Genomic DNA, 18,083 nt, shown 5'->3' on the forward strand with positions numbered 1-18,083 from the left:
CGTTCAACGTCATCCTACCCGCTTCACGTCATATTCAGACCATGATTACGCACAAAGAGGAGATCTACCTGAGTCGGGAACTCGCCGGTTTCCACGGTGGATCTGTGTCTCTATCTCGCAGGACGCAAAGACGCTATCACCAACTTAAAAACGTGGGCACGTTGCTTTTGCATGCTGCAGTGAACACCCTCGAATAGCAAGGTTGACTGACTTGTTAGCACTCCTACAGAACATGACTAAGGTGTCGATGCCAGGTGCTCCCTGATTCCTCACAGCTTCCAGAAGCCCAACTTTGCCTGCCGCACACAACTCTGCTCGTCCTTTTTCTCGGCGGAACCATGACGCAAACCCTTGGCAGCGAAAGGACCAATCTCTCACCGCGGCACGGCAGGGACATCGTCTGCTTCCGACTCAGTCGACCGGCTGCTGCAACTGCCTTGCTACGGCTGTTGTTGCTGCTACTGCGTCCGTTTTCCCGGCGGTGTCCCTGTCCCCGCATCCGATGATGCTTCTACGGAACGTTTCCCGACCTTCTCGAAGCCCACAAGTCTTCGCACCCGACCCGTGCCAAGACCGGGAACCCTCCGTCCCGCCCAGCGTCTTTTCTGTGACGAACCTCTTGCACCACGGCGGCTCGCTGCTCGTCATGGCACGATGACTGGTTTCCCACTTTCTCTCCCACGCGCTTTCCCACTCCCTGAGCACTGGGCGCCCGCTGCGCTACCTCATGCTTGATCTCCAGTATGACAACCCCCTTCCGAAGCTAGGGCCCTGAATGGAAGCTCCAATGGAAGAACCTTCACAACCATTGCTACCCTCGTTGTTGTTCGACTTACTCGTTCTAGGGGCGTGAACGAAAACTCTCACGAACTGGCTAGCTCCCAGGTTCGACGACAGCAGCATATCCCTTCTGATGAATGATTACCCAGGGCCGTCTGTCAGAAGAGCTTGGAGGTAGGTATAGACCTTTAGGTCACCCAACGATGACCTGGCTCCCTGACCGCTGATCGACATCGACGTCACAGCTCGGACGGCGGCTGTCTATATCGTGACGTTAGAGAGAATCTACGATACGAATATGTAGCAGGATTAAGCGCAGAGCATGGGCAGCTATCTGTAAGCGCTCGATGGCCATAGTAGATCTGTAGTTGGACCGAGGCTATTGTCTACCTTTCGCATCAACGAACCAAGTTTCCCTTCTTTGCGGAGCTATGGTGATGTTTTTTCTCTCATCTTGTTAAGGTGGCGCAGCAGAGCTTACTTCTTTGTAACTCTGAATCTCTGTGCAAGTTGGCTATGCAACCTTCGGTCAGGGCTCATCGCAAGTGCGTACTGCGTATGCGGAGAGAGTTAGTAGGGTGGAAACTGGAATTTGCGGAGAGTTCATGGATAATTGGGAAAACTGAAATTCCTCCGTCGTAACTATTGTCGCACTCGGAAGGAATTGTAGTGGAAAGTGGCATCATGACCAATATTTTAAGCTTTTCGGCCTTTGAAGACGCTTTCGCGGGCTTTGATCGAAAGTGACACATGACGATGTTTGGTCTGGTATGTGCACACAATCTTACCACACACACACAACCACACCACCACACACCCTCTTTAACCTTTGGCAGCTGCACGCAATCCCGTTCCGGGTTCCGCGTGAGTTCCTGGAGCCCAGCCCGGCCGGCAAAACTTGGACAACGGATCCCGTCCGGAAGCTGGAGGCCCCTTCCATAGAAGTTCCAGCTCCGAGCGGCGTGGAGCTCCGAGGAAGAACGGGAGGAACAACAAGCGTGTCCCCCCACGTCCCGATACCAAACCACGACGATAGCTCCAGGCGAACCTACCCAAAGAGGTAATGGTTTCGTCATAATCATGTAGGTGTCTGTCAAGTCATGGGAAAAGGTTGGCAGGCGACATTTTAACTGCCATCATGGAGTTTTGTGGAACTGTAACTCCAAGTCCATCTTCCTCGAGACCAGGGAAATTCGAGGCGCGGGACGAGACATTTCTCCATCACCAGATGATTCAATAAAACCAGGCAAAGGGTCAACTCAATCGAAAGCAAAGTATTCCAATGATATTCATTAAAGATCTTGGCAAGGGGGGGGTGAGAGGAGAATGAACGAAAAAAAAAAAAAAAAAAAGGCAGAAAGTTACTGTACTGGGGCAAAAAAGCGCTGATTTGATTAAATCGAAAGCTTGTTCACCTTGCGGACTGGGAGCAAGGCTCTTCGAATTTAGGGGACCTCTTGCCAGCCGTAGCAGAAAGGGACGGTATCGTCACCACCCGATACGCGAACCGCAATTTTGAGTTTGCGTGAGGGGTGCAACGTAGCTAGAAGGGTAGATGCCACTCTCACGACGTGTCATGAGGTCGGTCTATCTACATGTCATGACCCTACCTGCATACGTCAGTTAGGATATGTCGCTGCACGTGGTAGCACACGGGTGAGCAACGGCCGGGCAGACAGACAGACACACTCTCTCTGCTCTCGTGGTGGTGGTGGCTTGAGTTGCCTGTCTCCGTCCACACATCTTCTCTTCGCACACCACCACCAACTTACACGGAGTGGTGGGGATCGATCCCGGGATTCGTCCCGCCCGGTCCGCCAGCGGCCACCTGCGAATCGTGGATTCGCGGGCAGCAGACAACATCCCATCATCGCTGTCATTGACGCCACATCTGGGCAGAAAAACATGAGTCCAAGTATGTGAGTGACATGAAACAAACTGTCTTCGCTCACCGCAAATGCCATTCTTGCCTTGCCGTGGTACGATTACGGAAAGGCAGAAAAACTTTAAAGACGAAAAAAGCAAAACCATCCAGACATCGGACTGCCTATCTGGGACCTCCGCCGCTCCACTCACCAAGGGATCCCCTTTCCACGGAGCCGCCTCTTTGTTCGCGATTTCGAGTCTCGGTCTTCGCCTCTTTGTCAGCGAGAATTACCTGAAACAACCCGCCACGCTTCTAGAAGCCTACCAGATTGAGCCGTTCCCGTGAAACGAGTCAGATGTCAAAAGGCAAAGTAAGTTCGAGTCGCCTGCCCGTAGAGACAGACAGATAGACAGCACTTTGGTAAACATCATGCCTTTCAGGAGCAGGTCTTCCTTGAGCAACAACGTGCTCGGGATTCCCTCGGCAATGTGGCTTGCTGTGGTATGGGGGTGATGGGGGGGCCATGTCTGAACTGGTCCCATGTTGCTGATTCAACTCTTGACGTCGGGTTGCCCAGTATTAGTAGAAATTGGGACTTTCAATAGTGGACCGTTTCGACACGTAACAAACGGCGGGTCTTTTCTTTTGTTGCTTGGAACTTGGGGAGCTTGGCGGTTATTACTGGCCCCCATTCTCACGGCGGAATGAGCCGCTAGAGCGCTTGACGAAAAAAACCCCATGCGAACCGCTCTCCCTGACTCAAGAACGAGGCTCAAGACCGCGCTGCTTATGTCAATACGCTTTATTAACAGTGACGATATTTCGCCAACGTTACCATCATCCAGCGGGGCAATCTCTTGCCCAGGGGACCCAACCGCGCTCCAACCGCGCCAGGGCTTTGCAGTCCAACCCCGACTGGAAGCGCTATCCGGCCGGCATCTTTCGCAGCCCATGTGGAATCATGGATCGAGAACGAGCGGGGAGGCAGTGTACTTATCCCAAAAGTATCGAATACGATGCACGATACCCGCCACCAAGTGGACCGCTACAACGATGTTGCGCATGGGGAAGAGACGAGAAATATCCAGCATGTTGTTGCGTTAGGTTGAAAAAGGGCAATAATTCGCAAAACGTGCCGCTGGTGGGCTCATGACAGTTTATGCCAAGGCATTGTGTCCGGCAACAGTTAAACTTCGAGAGCCTCGGTGAAGGCGATGGCTGTTGGAGGCCTTCGAACACGGAGACGAAGATGGAAAGATTCGAGAAAAAGCCTATTAGGAACCTGATCCCGCATTAGCCGCGATGGCCACGCGAAGAATTCGAAGCGGTGGCTAAGGAAGCTCACAAGAATTAAAACCATCCGAACTACTGTGAGAGTTGTGTGTGCCTGTGTCATCAGCAGCAACATCCCGCAACCTGCAAGTCACTGCAGACACAGACAACGTCCATTCTCTGCAGCGATGTGTGTGTGGGTGGAGAGGCAGACAGGCTTAGAGACACACTCTCTCCAACAGCACGCGCACACCCCCCCACACCGATCTACGATAGAATCACCCCCCTATCTGCACTTCAACCAGTCAACGACCACCAGGATACCTGTATCCGATCCAGGTTTGGCGCCAAGCAAATTATCCGTAGTGGGGTGGCATTGCATCAGGGGACCCAGATATCCAGACTCCAGAGAGCGGCGAACCGCGAGCCGGACCCGAAGTGCACGCTTCCGCTTCGGAGGAGCTCGGTGGAGGGGCCCAGAGCCAAGGGCCAGAGTCGTGCAAGGCGTGGCCTTAATTTACTACCAACCAACAACACGTTGTCCTGCGCGGCGAATGGCCGAAAAGTAAGCAGTGAGTAATGTAGAAATCACGAGAGCATACCAACCTTTCAGCCCGGCGGAGTCGTTGGTGGGATTTTGACTTTTGCATCCCTGACGACACCGCACTCGTACTTGTATCGCAAACCTTGTCGTCATAAGTCCCTTCCCATTGCCTGCCGGGCCCCCGCACGGTCGTCGCAAGCGCTCTACCGGGACCTGGACGGGGTTGAAGGGTCCCTGAGAGAGAGTTTGCGCTATTGATATCCTCCAATTACCCTGCCTAGGCGGAGAGATCACCGTGATCACCTGTCGCCTGCAAACTTTGGTTGTACTCGAAGCGGTCAACAAGGCTGAACTGAAACGTTTAACCTTCCAAACTCGATTCAATTGACAGAGTTCGCCATGGTGATATAAGAGACTTCTGAAGGCCAAGATGACCCTGAGCCGGCATGGCCGGTAGGACTCCACTCGTCGTGTCGTCCGGCCGGCTCTCGAGGACGGGAATGCGGCCGGTCGGGCGGCTGGAGGATCTGGGCACTGAGAACTGCAGCCTGTAGCTGGAGTAGGAGCTAGGGAGAGGCTGGAGCTTGAACCTGGAGCCCAATGACACAGTCATGTTTGAACTCCACGGAGAAGCTGGGGTGCCATTGGCAATGCTGATCGGACCTAAATCCGACGAATGTCCACCTGGAAAATCCTCGGACTACCTCCGACATTCTTGTTTGCCGGACAACCGTGACACTGCATCGCGATTTTGTTTCCTAAAGTTTGGCCCAAAACCTGAAAGTTGACAGTAGTGATGGCATTGACTTCGACAGAGTTTGCCTCGTCGTTCTGTTGGGTTGCCTCCTGGAGTAATACCATCAACACCTAAGCAGGCTCACCGAATACCACATCGTGGCAATGGACGGGATGAATGGTGGTAGACCGAAGCTTACATGACCACAAAGGTCCTGCTTCAAGCAACGCATGGGAAGCTTTGGACGGAGGGCAGTGCAACCGACCAGGTGAAGCTCCGAGGTGTCACGGAGCTTAAGCCATCGAGGAGCTTCCCAAGTGGGAGCCCCTGCTCGTAGCCCTGGGCCCTGGGTCTTTCCAACACAAACCCTCAACCCGGAGGAGATCGTGGGGCACCGGAGAGATCCTGAGGGAAATAGGTGACCAAATTAGTTTTCCACGCAGACTCAGACTCAGACTCAGACTCTGGGCAATAAACGGAAACCCAACTCACAGCGCCGTGGCACATTAACTCAGTGGGTGCTCGCATATTGATGCGAATCCGAGACCAAAACCAAAGCGCGGCGCTTGTCAACACCTTAATAATTTGATTGCGAATTAGTGATTCACTGCTATTGCAGAAAGGCTGGGCGCAGCAAGTCTGATGGACGGACTGGTCCGTGTGAAACAATGAAGCATCTAGTTGGTGGGAAAGTTGTCTGGTGTCAGGTAGCTCGAAGACGTCGTAGTGGTGCGTAATGGGCGTAAAGTTGCTGTGGGGGTGGAAAGTGTATGCGTATGTGGCACGAGCACCAACACGGGAGGTGAACATCGGACAGGGGTGTAAGCACCAGCTGCGCAGGACCCCACATTATGTCAGCAGCTACCCCTCGCGGCTGAGGTAATATCCGACCCAGGACAACAGCTGGGGTCAGATGGACCCCGCCTACATTTCAGTGTCGTAGCTTTTCGTACGGATGGCTGACCTAATGAAATGGAAGGAATGTAGTCGGCATCGGCGGCTTCCTCTTCCGTGATGGACGTATCACGTGGCCATGAGGTCACAGCAGACACGGCATGTTCCGTGAGATTCCGTCCTATCCTCACCAGCAAGAGGTACCCACGACGCCGCCGGAGCTAGGAGTTCGTCGGAAGAGCTCCATTCTCGACAGAATTTTTTCCCAAATCGACGGTCAAAGAAGCGAGGCGAATAAACGTGGCTTCCACGGGACGCACGCCACTCAACCAACACTGGGCACTCATCAATCCGAATCACCCGGCCTGTGGGCAGATTGAATTCATCGCTCCAGCCCCGCGAGGAACCTTCGGAAGCATCCGGTGCAATACGGTTTTGCGCATCAGTACTCGCAATCAATCCCGTTCCGGAGTTTACGGCGATTCGGACCTCAAGCTCTCAGCAGGCCACCACAAGCTCCCAACACTAATTCCACAAACTCTGCAACGCAATCGAGCTCGGCGCCTCACCATCGATATTCCGGAGTCTCGACCACCGCCCTCACCCTTGACTCGAGCCTGTCCGCCCGCGCCTCCTACATACCAGGAGCAACAAATCTTGTGCTAAGCATCAGGTGGCGTCACCATCACCACTACTCAACACCATGATGCGACCAGCCTTCCAGCAGGTCGCGGCCATACCGCGCCGCGCCATGCCGACAGCAAGACAAAATGCTTGGGAGGCAGTATGGAGGAGGCAGTTCACGTCGCCTAGACGCCCGCTCACGACAACGCCCTCGCGCGCTGGAGGAACGAGGACGGGCGCATCACAGTCCACGACTCGTCGCGCCCAAATAAACAGCTGGAGTTGGATTGCAGCTCGTTTGCAGACCGTGTCCCGAGCCTCGCGCCGGACATTTCGTTTTTCCGCCAGACAGAGGAATACTGCGGACGGGAAACCCGCCCAGGAATCGCTGTCACTAAGTCAGAGGCTGAAGAAACTTTCCAAGGAGTACGGTTGGTCGGCGGTGGGAGTGTATCTGGCCTTGAGCGTCCTTGACTTTCCCTTCTGCTTTTTGCTCGTCCGGGTTGTTGGCACAGACAGAATTGGTGAGCGAAAAAGCAACTGCAGTTGTGTTGGATCCGCTATACTGACAACATTAACCATAGGCCAGCTCGAGCATTGGGTAACATCCCATATCAAGCAAATCATACCTGAGTCGGTCAAGACTTGGTGGCATGAGTACAGAGCGGCGCTTACCAAGGCCGAGACTCAGCAGCTTGGCAGCAACGATGTCAGCGAGGCTGTCGAAATGGCAGGCTGGGGAGTGGAAGAAGCCCAGGAGCGCAACCGGGCAGAAGCCAGTAAGTTCATGCACCTCGTCCCCTTGATGCTTTGAGACCCTCTTTTGGCAGACGAGACGGAACAACTCACCAATTTGCGTCGTTGCAGGCCTGGGAACTCAACTTGCGTTGGCGTACGCAATCCACAAAAGTTTCATTTTCCTCCGAGTCCCTCTGACTGCAGCGGTAACACCAAAGGTTGTCAAAGTGCTCAGATCATGGGGATGGCAGATCGGCAAACGGCGGAGCAAATAAACCGGCCGTAAAATGGGACCGTAACTCCGTCACCACACCTCCACTCTTGCCCGGCGGGTCGGAAGGGCCCTGGGATGCCGTGCTCCTCCAGCTCCTCCTTTAATCATGTATTACCTATCAATGGGCGACACACTCGCTCGTGTTTTTCTCGGGATTGACGGCCAGATCGGCCCTACTTTGATATTGACGGCTTATAGATCCACTCAACCATAGACCAGCATCCAGCATTGTCATCCCGCAACCAAGAGACTCGCAAACTCTGTGCGGTTTTGTGTGTATAATACATGTACTTGGCTTGGCCTGATAGAATTTTACTCTCGATTCAAAAGTGCTACCGGAACTGCGCGGCAATTTGACCAACGGATGGACTTATTTGTGTTTGCTGGCGGTATGCATTGCGGACTTGGCTGGGGCAGCCAAGGAGCCGTAACTCCCGAGCGTGTGGGAGGTCGAAGGTTTTGCCCATCTTTTGTTCCCAAACGTCATGCCCGAAAGCCAGCGGCCCGATGAGGGCCCTGGGCCGTGGAGACCGGAACGGATGAAGGGTGCTCGTGTTCAGGCCGGAACAGAGGCACTGGGCAGACGAGAGACAGCGCTGTCCAAGCGCAGTGTTGCAAACCGCGCTAGCGATGTTCTTCCGGCCTTCGAGAATCATGCTCAACTCAGGGTTCCCAAGAGATCGCGATCTAGTGGTGGAGCGAGCTTTGTGCTCCTGCCGTGCTACTGTCGGCTTTTGCGCTCAGGTCCGTGACAAACAGATGGAGAATGTTAGAACTACGGCCTGGCTGCGGCGCGAGGCCACCGAGCTGACGCGGTGAGGGGATTCCCGGCCGGCCGTGATGTCCAGATCGATACAGGTGACGCAGCTCCGGTGTGCGCCCACCACATGAACCGAAGGTGGTGGTGGTGGTAGGAGTGGGCAACGGAATGTGGCCGACCAAAGGGGGCTCACGATAGTAGACGGGGCTGGTAATAGCCACGCGACAAAACGAGTCCGTGTCGAGGCAGAGGGGAACGACGATGTGCCTTCCCCCGTCCAGGCTGACCCGCCCACAATCTCCCGAAGTGCATGGGGGCAGTCCAGACCCTCGAGGGCCTCTGGACTCTGGAGTCTGAGAGTGCGGAACGATGCCACGGGAGGGCGATGGTGTGCCGTCCTCTCGCTTTGCCCTTCCTTTCCGCGACTCGCCTCCCCACTCGGAGGCCCCGTGGGTCTCGGGACGAGGACGAGGGAGAGGAGTGCGGTACGGTAGGAGCTGGCCGACGTCGACGACGACGACAACAACGGACGGTCATGTCCACTCTCACTAAACAAAGTGGACGTGAAGGTTTGGTATTACACCGTGTATGACGGAACAATGGAGTTGGGAGGTGGGTTCTGGCGACCGCTTCACCGCGGGCTGACCGGGCCCTGACCGTGTACCTCAAACGGGAAGCATCCACAGCTTCCCTTGAGTGTGTAGGACTCTCGTGCCGCCATATGCATACGCATACGCAGTATCCGTACGCAGATGGAGCTGTCACTGTTGGTGTGTCCCGTTTGTCAGGCGTCTGCATGATCAGCGAGACCCTCACGGCTCGTTCTCAACCCACACAAGCACATTTTACCCCTGTCATTACCCATTGTTTAAAGTTCTCGGTCTTCTAGAATGAGAACCAGGGCAGCACGTCCAATCTGTGGAACTGGTGGGAACCGGTGGACCGTCGAATCCTGACTCGACCCGATTTTCCACGGAGCAGAACCCTTCTTTCTGACTTTTTCGTCAGACGTTGTCAGCTATGAGTGAGATGGGGTTTCCAAAAATGATAACCATGTGGAAGCCACACAAGCTGTCTAAGTTTTGGACCAAAACTCTGTTTTCCTTCCATCCGCAGTCCCTAGGGACCCCCCAGCATCTTCGGGATCTGAACTTGGCCCCTGTGCCGCCCATTTTCTTCACTGTCCCCTTGGAAGCTATCTGTCTCTTACTCTCTCATGACTAGGTACTGCCCAGTGCTCAGTCTTTTTGCCTGGGTACGTTAATTACTCCGAAGTACCACAGACCCAGCTCTAGCGCGGACTTTCCGCCAACCTGGCATCGGAGAGTACACCGGTCGCTCGGCCGGGTGAAGGCCTCGTATGTTGTTGGCGGACCCCAGCTCGGCTTGCCTCACCAGCCCCATCCCTCTTCCCCATATCACCGTGAGTCGCCAAGACGTCTTCCGTTCCGTGCCTGACAGTCCCGGAGCTCGAATGGCAAGGCAAGGCGAGCGCCGTGAGGCACAGGTCCTGGGAAAACCGCCAACAAGAACAGGATGGTGACCGATCCACTACCGGGTCCGGAGAACCCACTCATTCAGAAACAAACTCTGAAAGACGGACGTTCCGCGGCGGCAGACGAAGTGTGTTGTATTATCACATCGCATCCATCACACACACGCCTATGCATACACATACGCACACACACACACACACATCTTGCCCTGGCCACACGGGACAGCTCGTCCTTGGCCCGGCCCGACCTGCCAGCCCATTAATCGTCGTCCATCCCTTCCAACCCGCTAGCCAGGCACCAACTTGTGATTGTCGTTGATGCCGCTCCTTCAAAGCCGTGATGCCCGTTTTACCTTTCGGAGGAGCGACTAGCATTTTCCCAACTGGGACACATCTCCGTTGATGAGCGACCGACGCTCAGTTGTAAGACCGTCACGACTTGTTTCACGACGGCCAATCTCGACCGCCCCGGTGTTCATTTCTGGCTATTGCTTGCAATTCCCGTCTCTTTCCCATGGCCTCTCATTATTTCAGCAGAAAGCAACGGGATTCGCATCTGCCGTCTGAACGGTAGCGTGGCGTTGGCGTGGCGCCGGCGCGAAGCCATCGCCCCCTTCTCCCCCTTCTAGCCCGGGAATAGAGTATGGCGCCATGGAACTATGGCTTGATGGCGTGGCGGACTTACGGACGTAACGCACGGCTGAGCTATAATTTAGATCTTCCATGTAGACTTCCATTTTCTTCAGCCCTGGGATTGTTCAGCCTCTCCGCAAGCTGGGCCTTATCCGGGCAACGTTGTCAGGCACTTGACAGCTTATGGCTTTACGAGAGGCTGACTTTTGACGGGCTCACTACTAGACAAAACTCAACGGATGTGGCTTGAATGTTAAAGCATGGCTGGAGGAAATTCTACCGAGCCGAATCTTCGGCTGGATTTTCCCACAAAATCTCCCCGTGAGGCGCGTGCGCGTCTCTTGTCATCTAAGGAGAGCGCGGGCCTATGGTACTTTGCGGGGCCCGAGACGTCGGCTAGATCAGAGATCGTGAGCCGCTCCGGGAAGGGAAGGGAAGGGGGGATCAGGCGGGCTCGACGCGATGTACGTACCCCCTTCCTCGCCAGTGTAATAAGTCCGATGTGCTCGCAAGGCCTCGTAGCTCGCTCGTAGCGTATTATCTCTGCTACCGCGGCGTGGGCTCTTGGCGAAATCGTCCCAAACCTTACTCTGCCTTAGCTTGGCAGACCACGGAGATGTCGACTAGTGTAGTAAGGGTTTCGATGTTTCGTAATAGAAAGCCAAGACTTTCTGATTGCCCATTCTCCGCTGGCCGCTTCTTGACCTCTGACTACTCATGGCCCTGGGCATATTGTGCAAAAGTGGGATTTTCGCTAGCAGTGGGCGGGGGTCTGTACAAGCCTTGGACGGGTCTCGGTTTGATTTTGAGAGGCAGGCGGAGGGACGAGGCGACGGGGGTCAGTGACAGGGCTAGACAGGACGAGCTCCGTCGATCCTACAACTCCAGGTTACGACCGAGGGCCAATCCTCCAACGCAAAAGAGAGCTCCAAGTGCGTAGACTTTGCGTAATGGCCAGAGTCACGAGAGCAGCTGCCAGGGAAGTTTCTCAGGGTCCGGGTGAACGCAAATAGAGATGGGCAAATGTCAAAAGTGACGGGCCGGACACTAGAATCCCATGGGTGATGATCCCATAATGGAACAAAGAGAGTTTCTGCTACCCTAGCTTTCTGCCTCGCTCGCTGGCTTTCTTGCCATTGTTCTCGCTGTGGATGCGGGAAGTACGTAAGTTGGGTATGGAAAAGGTAACAGAAAATATTGGGGTAGCTTCAGAAGTTCAAGTTTCTTTCTTCCAACAGAGTTTACACTTGCTGTGGTAGTGGACATACAAAAACCCGCAATGTCGGGGTTCCTTGCCCGGTGTTGCTTCGTTGTAACGCCACAGATGATGGGGCCTGGGTTACTCTGGGGTATGAGGCGCTGATGATCGCAAAATGGGGCTCCTCGGTCAACGACCGAAAGCAAGTTGTGGCGGTAAATGGGGAGTAGATTGCTTTGCTGGGCTTTTGCCAATTACCCAGCCGCATTGCATTGCCGTGACCCGGCCGGCAATGTGAACTGAATAATGTCCAACCCAGCAAGTTGACGATACATGGCCATGGGGGCAGCAGCAGCAGCGGAAGCAGTCGCAGCACGGTTCGGATGCCATGCCCACACAAAGAGGAACAGGAAACAAGTTACAACAAGTTTCGGCGACGGACAAGCAGGCTGTCGGCGAATGCTGCGCAACGCAGAAAGGCAAAACATTCAAGCATCGCGAGATTCACATAATCAAAAGAGAGTTTGTATCAAGGCTGGGCCTCGTTTGACTCTTCGGTCAAATGCAAGATTGAAAACCGCCCATCCATCCATCCATCCATCTAACAACGGACGTGTTGTCCTATTCGGGCGGTCCCTGGGACACACGGAGCGACGGGCTGCTTAGTACTTCGGGACGTGGTCATAACGTTTTCTTCGGGAGGCAAATGAGCGGCCACGGCGTGTTCGGGCGGCGCAAATCTCGGAAGTCGCGAGGGAAAAGACGAAGAAAAAAGCATTGACGGGTAATTGTGTCGCAGCCCTTTCCGAGCCGCCACGGGGTCACCATCTCGGTGTCTCTGCGGTGGACACACAGGGCAAGCTGAGAGCATAGCAGAGAGGGCAAGCAAAATGGCAGCATAGTATCAAGGTTGGTCGGTGTCTGTGTGCGTGCGTGTAAGTGTGGGCAACGGCGGGAAGGGCGAAAAGTGAAGGGATGGGAGCTGGAGGGTTTCCTCGGTCGTTCCTGATGTTCAATCGTAGGAGCACTCCCTCCTGGATATGGATATGTGGCATCGTCATTGGACTCCAGTATGATTCCAAAGCAAATGCCTGCTGGTTTGTGGTTCTGTACGTAACGCGGGATGTGTCGCTACAGCGGAGGTATGTCACTGCCAACACCAACACCCAAACAATCCCGTCCCGCGACTCGTCCAACCCGGGTCGGAAGTCGGCTCGCTGCCACCCAGCAACTCGGAAAGATAGAGTTTGTGGTAAAACAAGGCACCTCGCTGTCCCATGCAGGCTGCAAATTTCCACATTCCTTCACCTGCGCAACTGGTCCCCCCCTCACCAAGTTCAGCTCGAAGAGACCGTTATGCCAGGTCCCCAGTCTGACCCTACGCCCTCCAAGGATCCTGAAAAGGAGGGTAGAGATGGTTCAGGGTGTGCCCGGGCAACATAAGTCTTGGCATTGACCGGGGGGAGCTATTGAAGGGGCGTTGGAACTGGACGTTGAACAACTCGAACAATACGTTAGATGACACAGCAGTGTGAATGAGCAAGAGACACACAAACACGGACGTTTTGAGCTACAGAACGCCTCCAACGCACGAAGGTCGCGGGCTAACCTGGTCCGATAGACTGATCCGGAGGACTGGAAACCTGTCAAGTAAATTGGTCTCGCCGGGCAACTGTACGTACCGGTACTGGTACGGTACGGTACGGGGTACAGGACGGAAGGACGGGGATGGCAGAGGCCTGGCCTAGTGAGAAAGAGCTGCTGCACGAGGGGGCCAAAACGGACAGCATTCCCGTAGCTAGGTACGGATAGAGCAGTGAGGTAACGCTGCAAGCTTCTGTAAGATTGGTGGAATACGTACTTTCTGTATGTACAATCTGACCAAAAGCTGCTGCTGCTGGCTGCTATTCGTAGCCACAAAAGGGTTTTGCACAACGACGGACTACCACACCTCCCGGCTGGCAATCAAGCAGTCAAGCCCTCAACCGCGACGCGGGCGGCCCCCAACCTCCAACAGATAGCCAGGCTATGGTGTCATAGGTCAGGGATGGGACGGACGGATGGTGGCAGATCCTTTTCTCTCTTCCATGTAAGCGGATGTTTTCTCCTTCTTTCTTACGCCTGCGTATTATGATGTTCGCCAAATGATTCATGGTCTGTCGTCAGTGATGAACCAACTCCTGCTGGGCATGTATGTAGCTCTTCTCTCGATAGACACCGGCGCGGTTACATACGCGGGTCAACCGTCAAAGGGATTGGGCTGTCAGATTGTAAGACACGGACACGGGGCGAAGGGGAACAGGGAAACGGAAACTGAATCCCGGGTGCTGCCAGAGATAATTTCGAGGGGGGGCCAGCCAATTACGCATTGCGCAGCGTTTTTTTTTGGTTATTGATTTTTTTGGTGTTGCTCCGAAGTTAGTTCACGATCGACTGATGTGATGAGGCAGGGCAAGGCAGGCGGAGTATGGATACACCACGAACACTGGTCTGAAGGATTCGTCCGGGTCGGGATATGTGCGGCAAGTGTGACGGTATGATTTATTTCAACCGTGTACCTTTACGAGTGAGTATGCATGCTGTTCCGCTGTTGGTTCGTTTTGTTCCGCTATGGACAGGGCAGAATAGATGAGGAGACAGCATGGACATGGCATGAAAGGATAGCTTGCAGATGGTTGTAGATGGATCCAACCCCTTGCTCGAGGTATCCGCACTTTAGACTCGTCGCCATGCGCACTTACGTATGTTGCGGAGCCCAGGGGGAAACATGGGAGGATCACACTAGGAGCGAGTTTGAATGGCGTGTCGTCGTGAGGTGCTGGCTGTATTTCCGTAAGCTGCTTTTTTTGGGCGTTCTCTGGTAGGCTGGCCGGCTCGCTGGCTGTGTTGCGCGAAATGTTCGTGGGGATCATGGACTTGACGAGGGGGCAAGCAAGCTACCTAGCTATGCGAGCCCGGCTCGAACAGGCCCATGGAGTTTGATTGTTTGATTGTTCAGCATGCTCCGTGGCACCTCGGCACCAACCTAGCGTAAAGAAGGGGTTTTCCGCAGCTATCTCGTTGCTCCCCTTGCCTTGGAAGGGGGAAAAACCCCCAAGCCAGACGAAGTGAGTTCCCGGTTCGTGGGTCAGTGGGCGTCGCCGCATGAGGCCGAAGACGCGAGAGTAGCGCGAGGATGGGAAGGGAGGAGACTAGACGAGCGGCCGCCCGGTGGCTTAACTGCCTTCAGCCTTCGCGTAACCGTAGCTGTTGAAGCTTTCGCATTGTGTCAAGGGGGGCGCACAAATGGCAGAGTGGGATGGATAATAGCTTCGAGTTTATGTTGGTAGCCCCGGTGGTGGTAGACTCCGTGGGCAAGCAATACGTAAGTTGCATTCTGTTCGCTCCCAAGCGCCCATTCCAATCTCCATGCTTGTGATAAGTCCTCGCCACCTCCTTCTCTTCGAGGCCAAAGCTGAGGTCAAAGGGCCAGCGCGAGGCACGAATAGAGAGGCACAGCACAGCTCAGCCAGAGTCAGAGCCGAACGGGATGGTTATCGCATTCGCAATAATGGCAGGGCTAAGAATAAGGTTGCAATAGCAGGGACAAGTCGCAATTAACCGCCCAGCGCCATGTCGGTGTCGAATCAAAGAGGGCAGCAGTGTGCTTGGCTAAGGTAGCAGAGCACCTTAATCCGGAAAATGCGAAATGTCTATGCACAGGATTGGATAGAATTGGAGTTCGGGGGGGGCAAGCACAAGATGTGATTTCGGAGCAAGTTGCCGCGGCACAGGGCAAGCAAGCAAGAGTGAGGTTGGAGATGCCCCATAGAGACAGGTATCCGTAGACAGACAGACACAGGGAGCGAGCAAGCAGGAGCACGTTTCGTTCTTCCGGCCAGAGTCCTGCCTGTCCTGACTACAACATGTCTGGCGATGGAGACGTGCCTGACTAAGGACATGTGGAAAATGCCTGCAAAAGCATCTCGGTGTTGAAGAGACATGCTCCACCGGCGGGCCCTCTTTTTGCCTGCCCTGGCCATTCATGGCTCAAGGCCCGTTCTGGTTGGCTGCTTGAGTCTTTTGGCGACGGATGCCACGACTTTGGTTCTCTTTCTCTCTAACACTGGCCTGGTTCCTTGTCATTGTCCTTGCCTCACTGCAACATGGTAGGAGGACTAGCAATATCTGGTGCTCGCGGCAGGCGAGAGACATTGGCCAATCAACAAGGCACAGGCTAAAGAAGATTAGCCACAATCAATTTACGGATATTCGTACCTTAGCTACCATGAAGCACCTGCCAGTTGTGGTTGTTCAAGAACTCTACTGCATAGTACGCATACATTGCCGGACAAGCCTGGCAAGAAACAATCAATTGCACCCTACGGATACGCATACAAAAGTTCTTGCGGTAAGACAAGGCAAGGAATCTGGCGAGTAATACCTACCTGACGAGACACACACAGCACATGCGCAATAATACGCAGTACAGTAGACCTGGGCTGCATCCCATCATCCATCCCATGGTCCCTGCTCTCAAACATTCAAGCACCCACCACATTCCTTTCTCGTCGCAGCCACTGGGCAGTCATTCTGCTCGCTCAACCCCCGAACCTGGCACCGAGCCACACATACAGCGTACCCGTAACGACTGGCGGCTGGCTATTGCCGCTGTAACGAGTGGACGTGGTGGTTGGTGGCATCATGTACATGCGCTAGCCTCCTTTTGCCTGCCCTCTCCCGAGTTTCCCCCTTTCTTTTCTGCTCACATCCATACACTACATACGTACGTGCTTGCCAGGACAGGTGCTGCAGGCTCAGGAGCATGCTTCTAGACCTTTTCCTCGGGGCTGCTGCTAACTGCAGTTGAGGGATGACACATGGAGGGGGAGGAGGGGGAGGTGGAGGAGGGACGGTAGAGGGAGTGAGGGGCTCTTCTCTTGCCGCTTGCCTCTTTGGTGAACCGTACCGTCCACGACCGGTGTTGGTGTTGGTATCATCCTTCACCGATATGCCGGTAGACCGTGGCACCGTGGCACCGTGGCACCATGGCCCCGTGTCTCGCCCCTTTACTATTACGGCAGGGCAGAAGTATGGCCTCGGAATATCCGTAGAGGCCTGTCCTCCTCTCTACTATGTACTATGGCTCGAATACCTCACCTATCCGTACTACGAGGTCGAAAGCTGCACGCCACAGCGCGCCGTCACCGTGAAGTGCATCTGAACTGAACCTCTTCCCTGCCGTCCGCTCTCCTCTCCGCCGCACCCCGTTTTCCACCACGCTCGTTCGCCACTCCGTCTTGACTCTCCTCTCCTCCCCTCTGTTCCACGGCGCAGCCGAGGCCATGATTTTGCTTTCCCTCTTTTGCTGCACACACATTGACGTTGTGCATCACACACATTCGCACTCATCTCAAGTCTGTGCATGTCTCCCCGTCTCAACTATCGGCTTTACGCACACTTTTGTATTGTTCCGATCCACGCTTGCGCTCTGCCTGTCTCTCTCATACACAAGCGCACATGCGCACACACAATACGAATGACCCTCAGTAAACTTTGAATTTCTATGTCTTCACATACTGGCCGATCGCATTCCCAAACAGCTTGGACCAAAACGGAAAAACCTCCGTTCTGGTTGTGTGTCAAAGAGACTTTCGGCCATGTGGAGTCACACGCGCCTTGTCCCTACTTGCTACTCCTGTCCCAATCCCGATCTAGGTCATGATGGGTGATTAGCATTCGCGTCCCATCCTTCGTCTAGCCGTACCATACCGTATTGTGTCTTTTGCGCAGCGCTGCCATTTCACTTTACATCGCACTTTATCTTGCTTCAGGCAGCAGTAGGCATGTCTGAGGGACAGACATGGGCAGCAACGCACATCACAGCATTCGTGTCAGCCCCTAGCAAAAGGTTAGGTTAGGTTAGACAGGGCAGAGCGCCAGCTCAACAGGCAGGACTGGACTGGACTGGAACTGGACAGGCCACAGAAAGCAAGACAAGACAGGCAAGACAGAGTATCTTCCCATGGTGACAACCTAACCGTATCGCCAACCAGTCATTTTGCAGGTTGCACCAGCCTCAGCCGGGCTGGCCCTCCTGACTGTCTAAGGTACTGCTGCGTATGGCACGGTACGGTACGGGGTTGACGGCTGATTGATGGATGGATGGATGCGAGTCTATGGAACTCTGGTGCGAATTGCTGCCAACTCGTGACTTGAATGGAGGCACTGAGTTTCTTGTACGAGACAGAGAGAGAGTGAGCCAAGGCCTCGCTTTGGCTTAGAGTTC

The 18,083-nt window shown here is 54.5% G+C and overlaps 1 protein-coding gene across 1 annotated transcript; it reads left to right on the forward strand.

Annotated features, from left to right (window-relative positions):
• Positions 1–6,796: 6,796 nt before the first annotated feature.
• CGCS363_v013288 (Uncharacterized protein) lies at positions 6,797–7,531 on the forward strand (the record flags this gene model as incomplete). The annotated part of the gene is made up of 2 exons (XM_036645137.1): positions 6,797–7,241; positions 7,302–7,531. The coding sequence occupies 2 exons, from the start codon at positions 6,797–6,799 to the stop codon at positions 7,529–7,531; spliced, it is 675 nt and encodes a 224-aa protein (XP_036489286.1).
• Positions 7,532–18,083: the final 10,552 nt, after the last annotated feature.

Source organism: Colletotrichum siamense (assembly GCF_013390195.1).
Source record: "Colletotrichum siamense strain Cg363 chromosome Unknown KSG_Cg363_contig09, whole genome shotgun sequence".
Lineage (NCBI taxonomy): Eukaryota > Fungi > Ascomycota > Sordariomycetes > Glomerellales > Glomerellaceae > Colletotrichum > Colletotrichum siamense.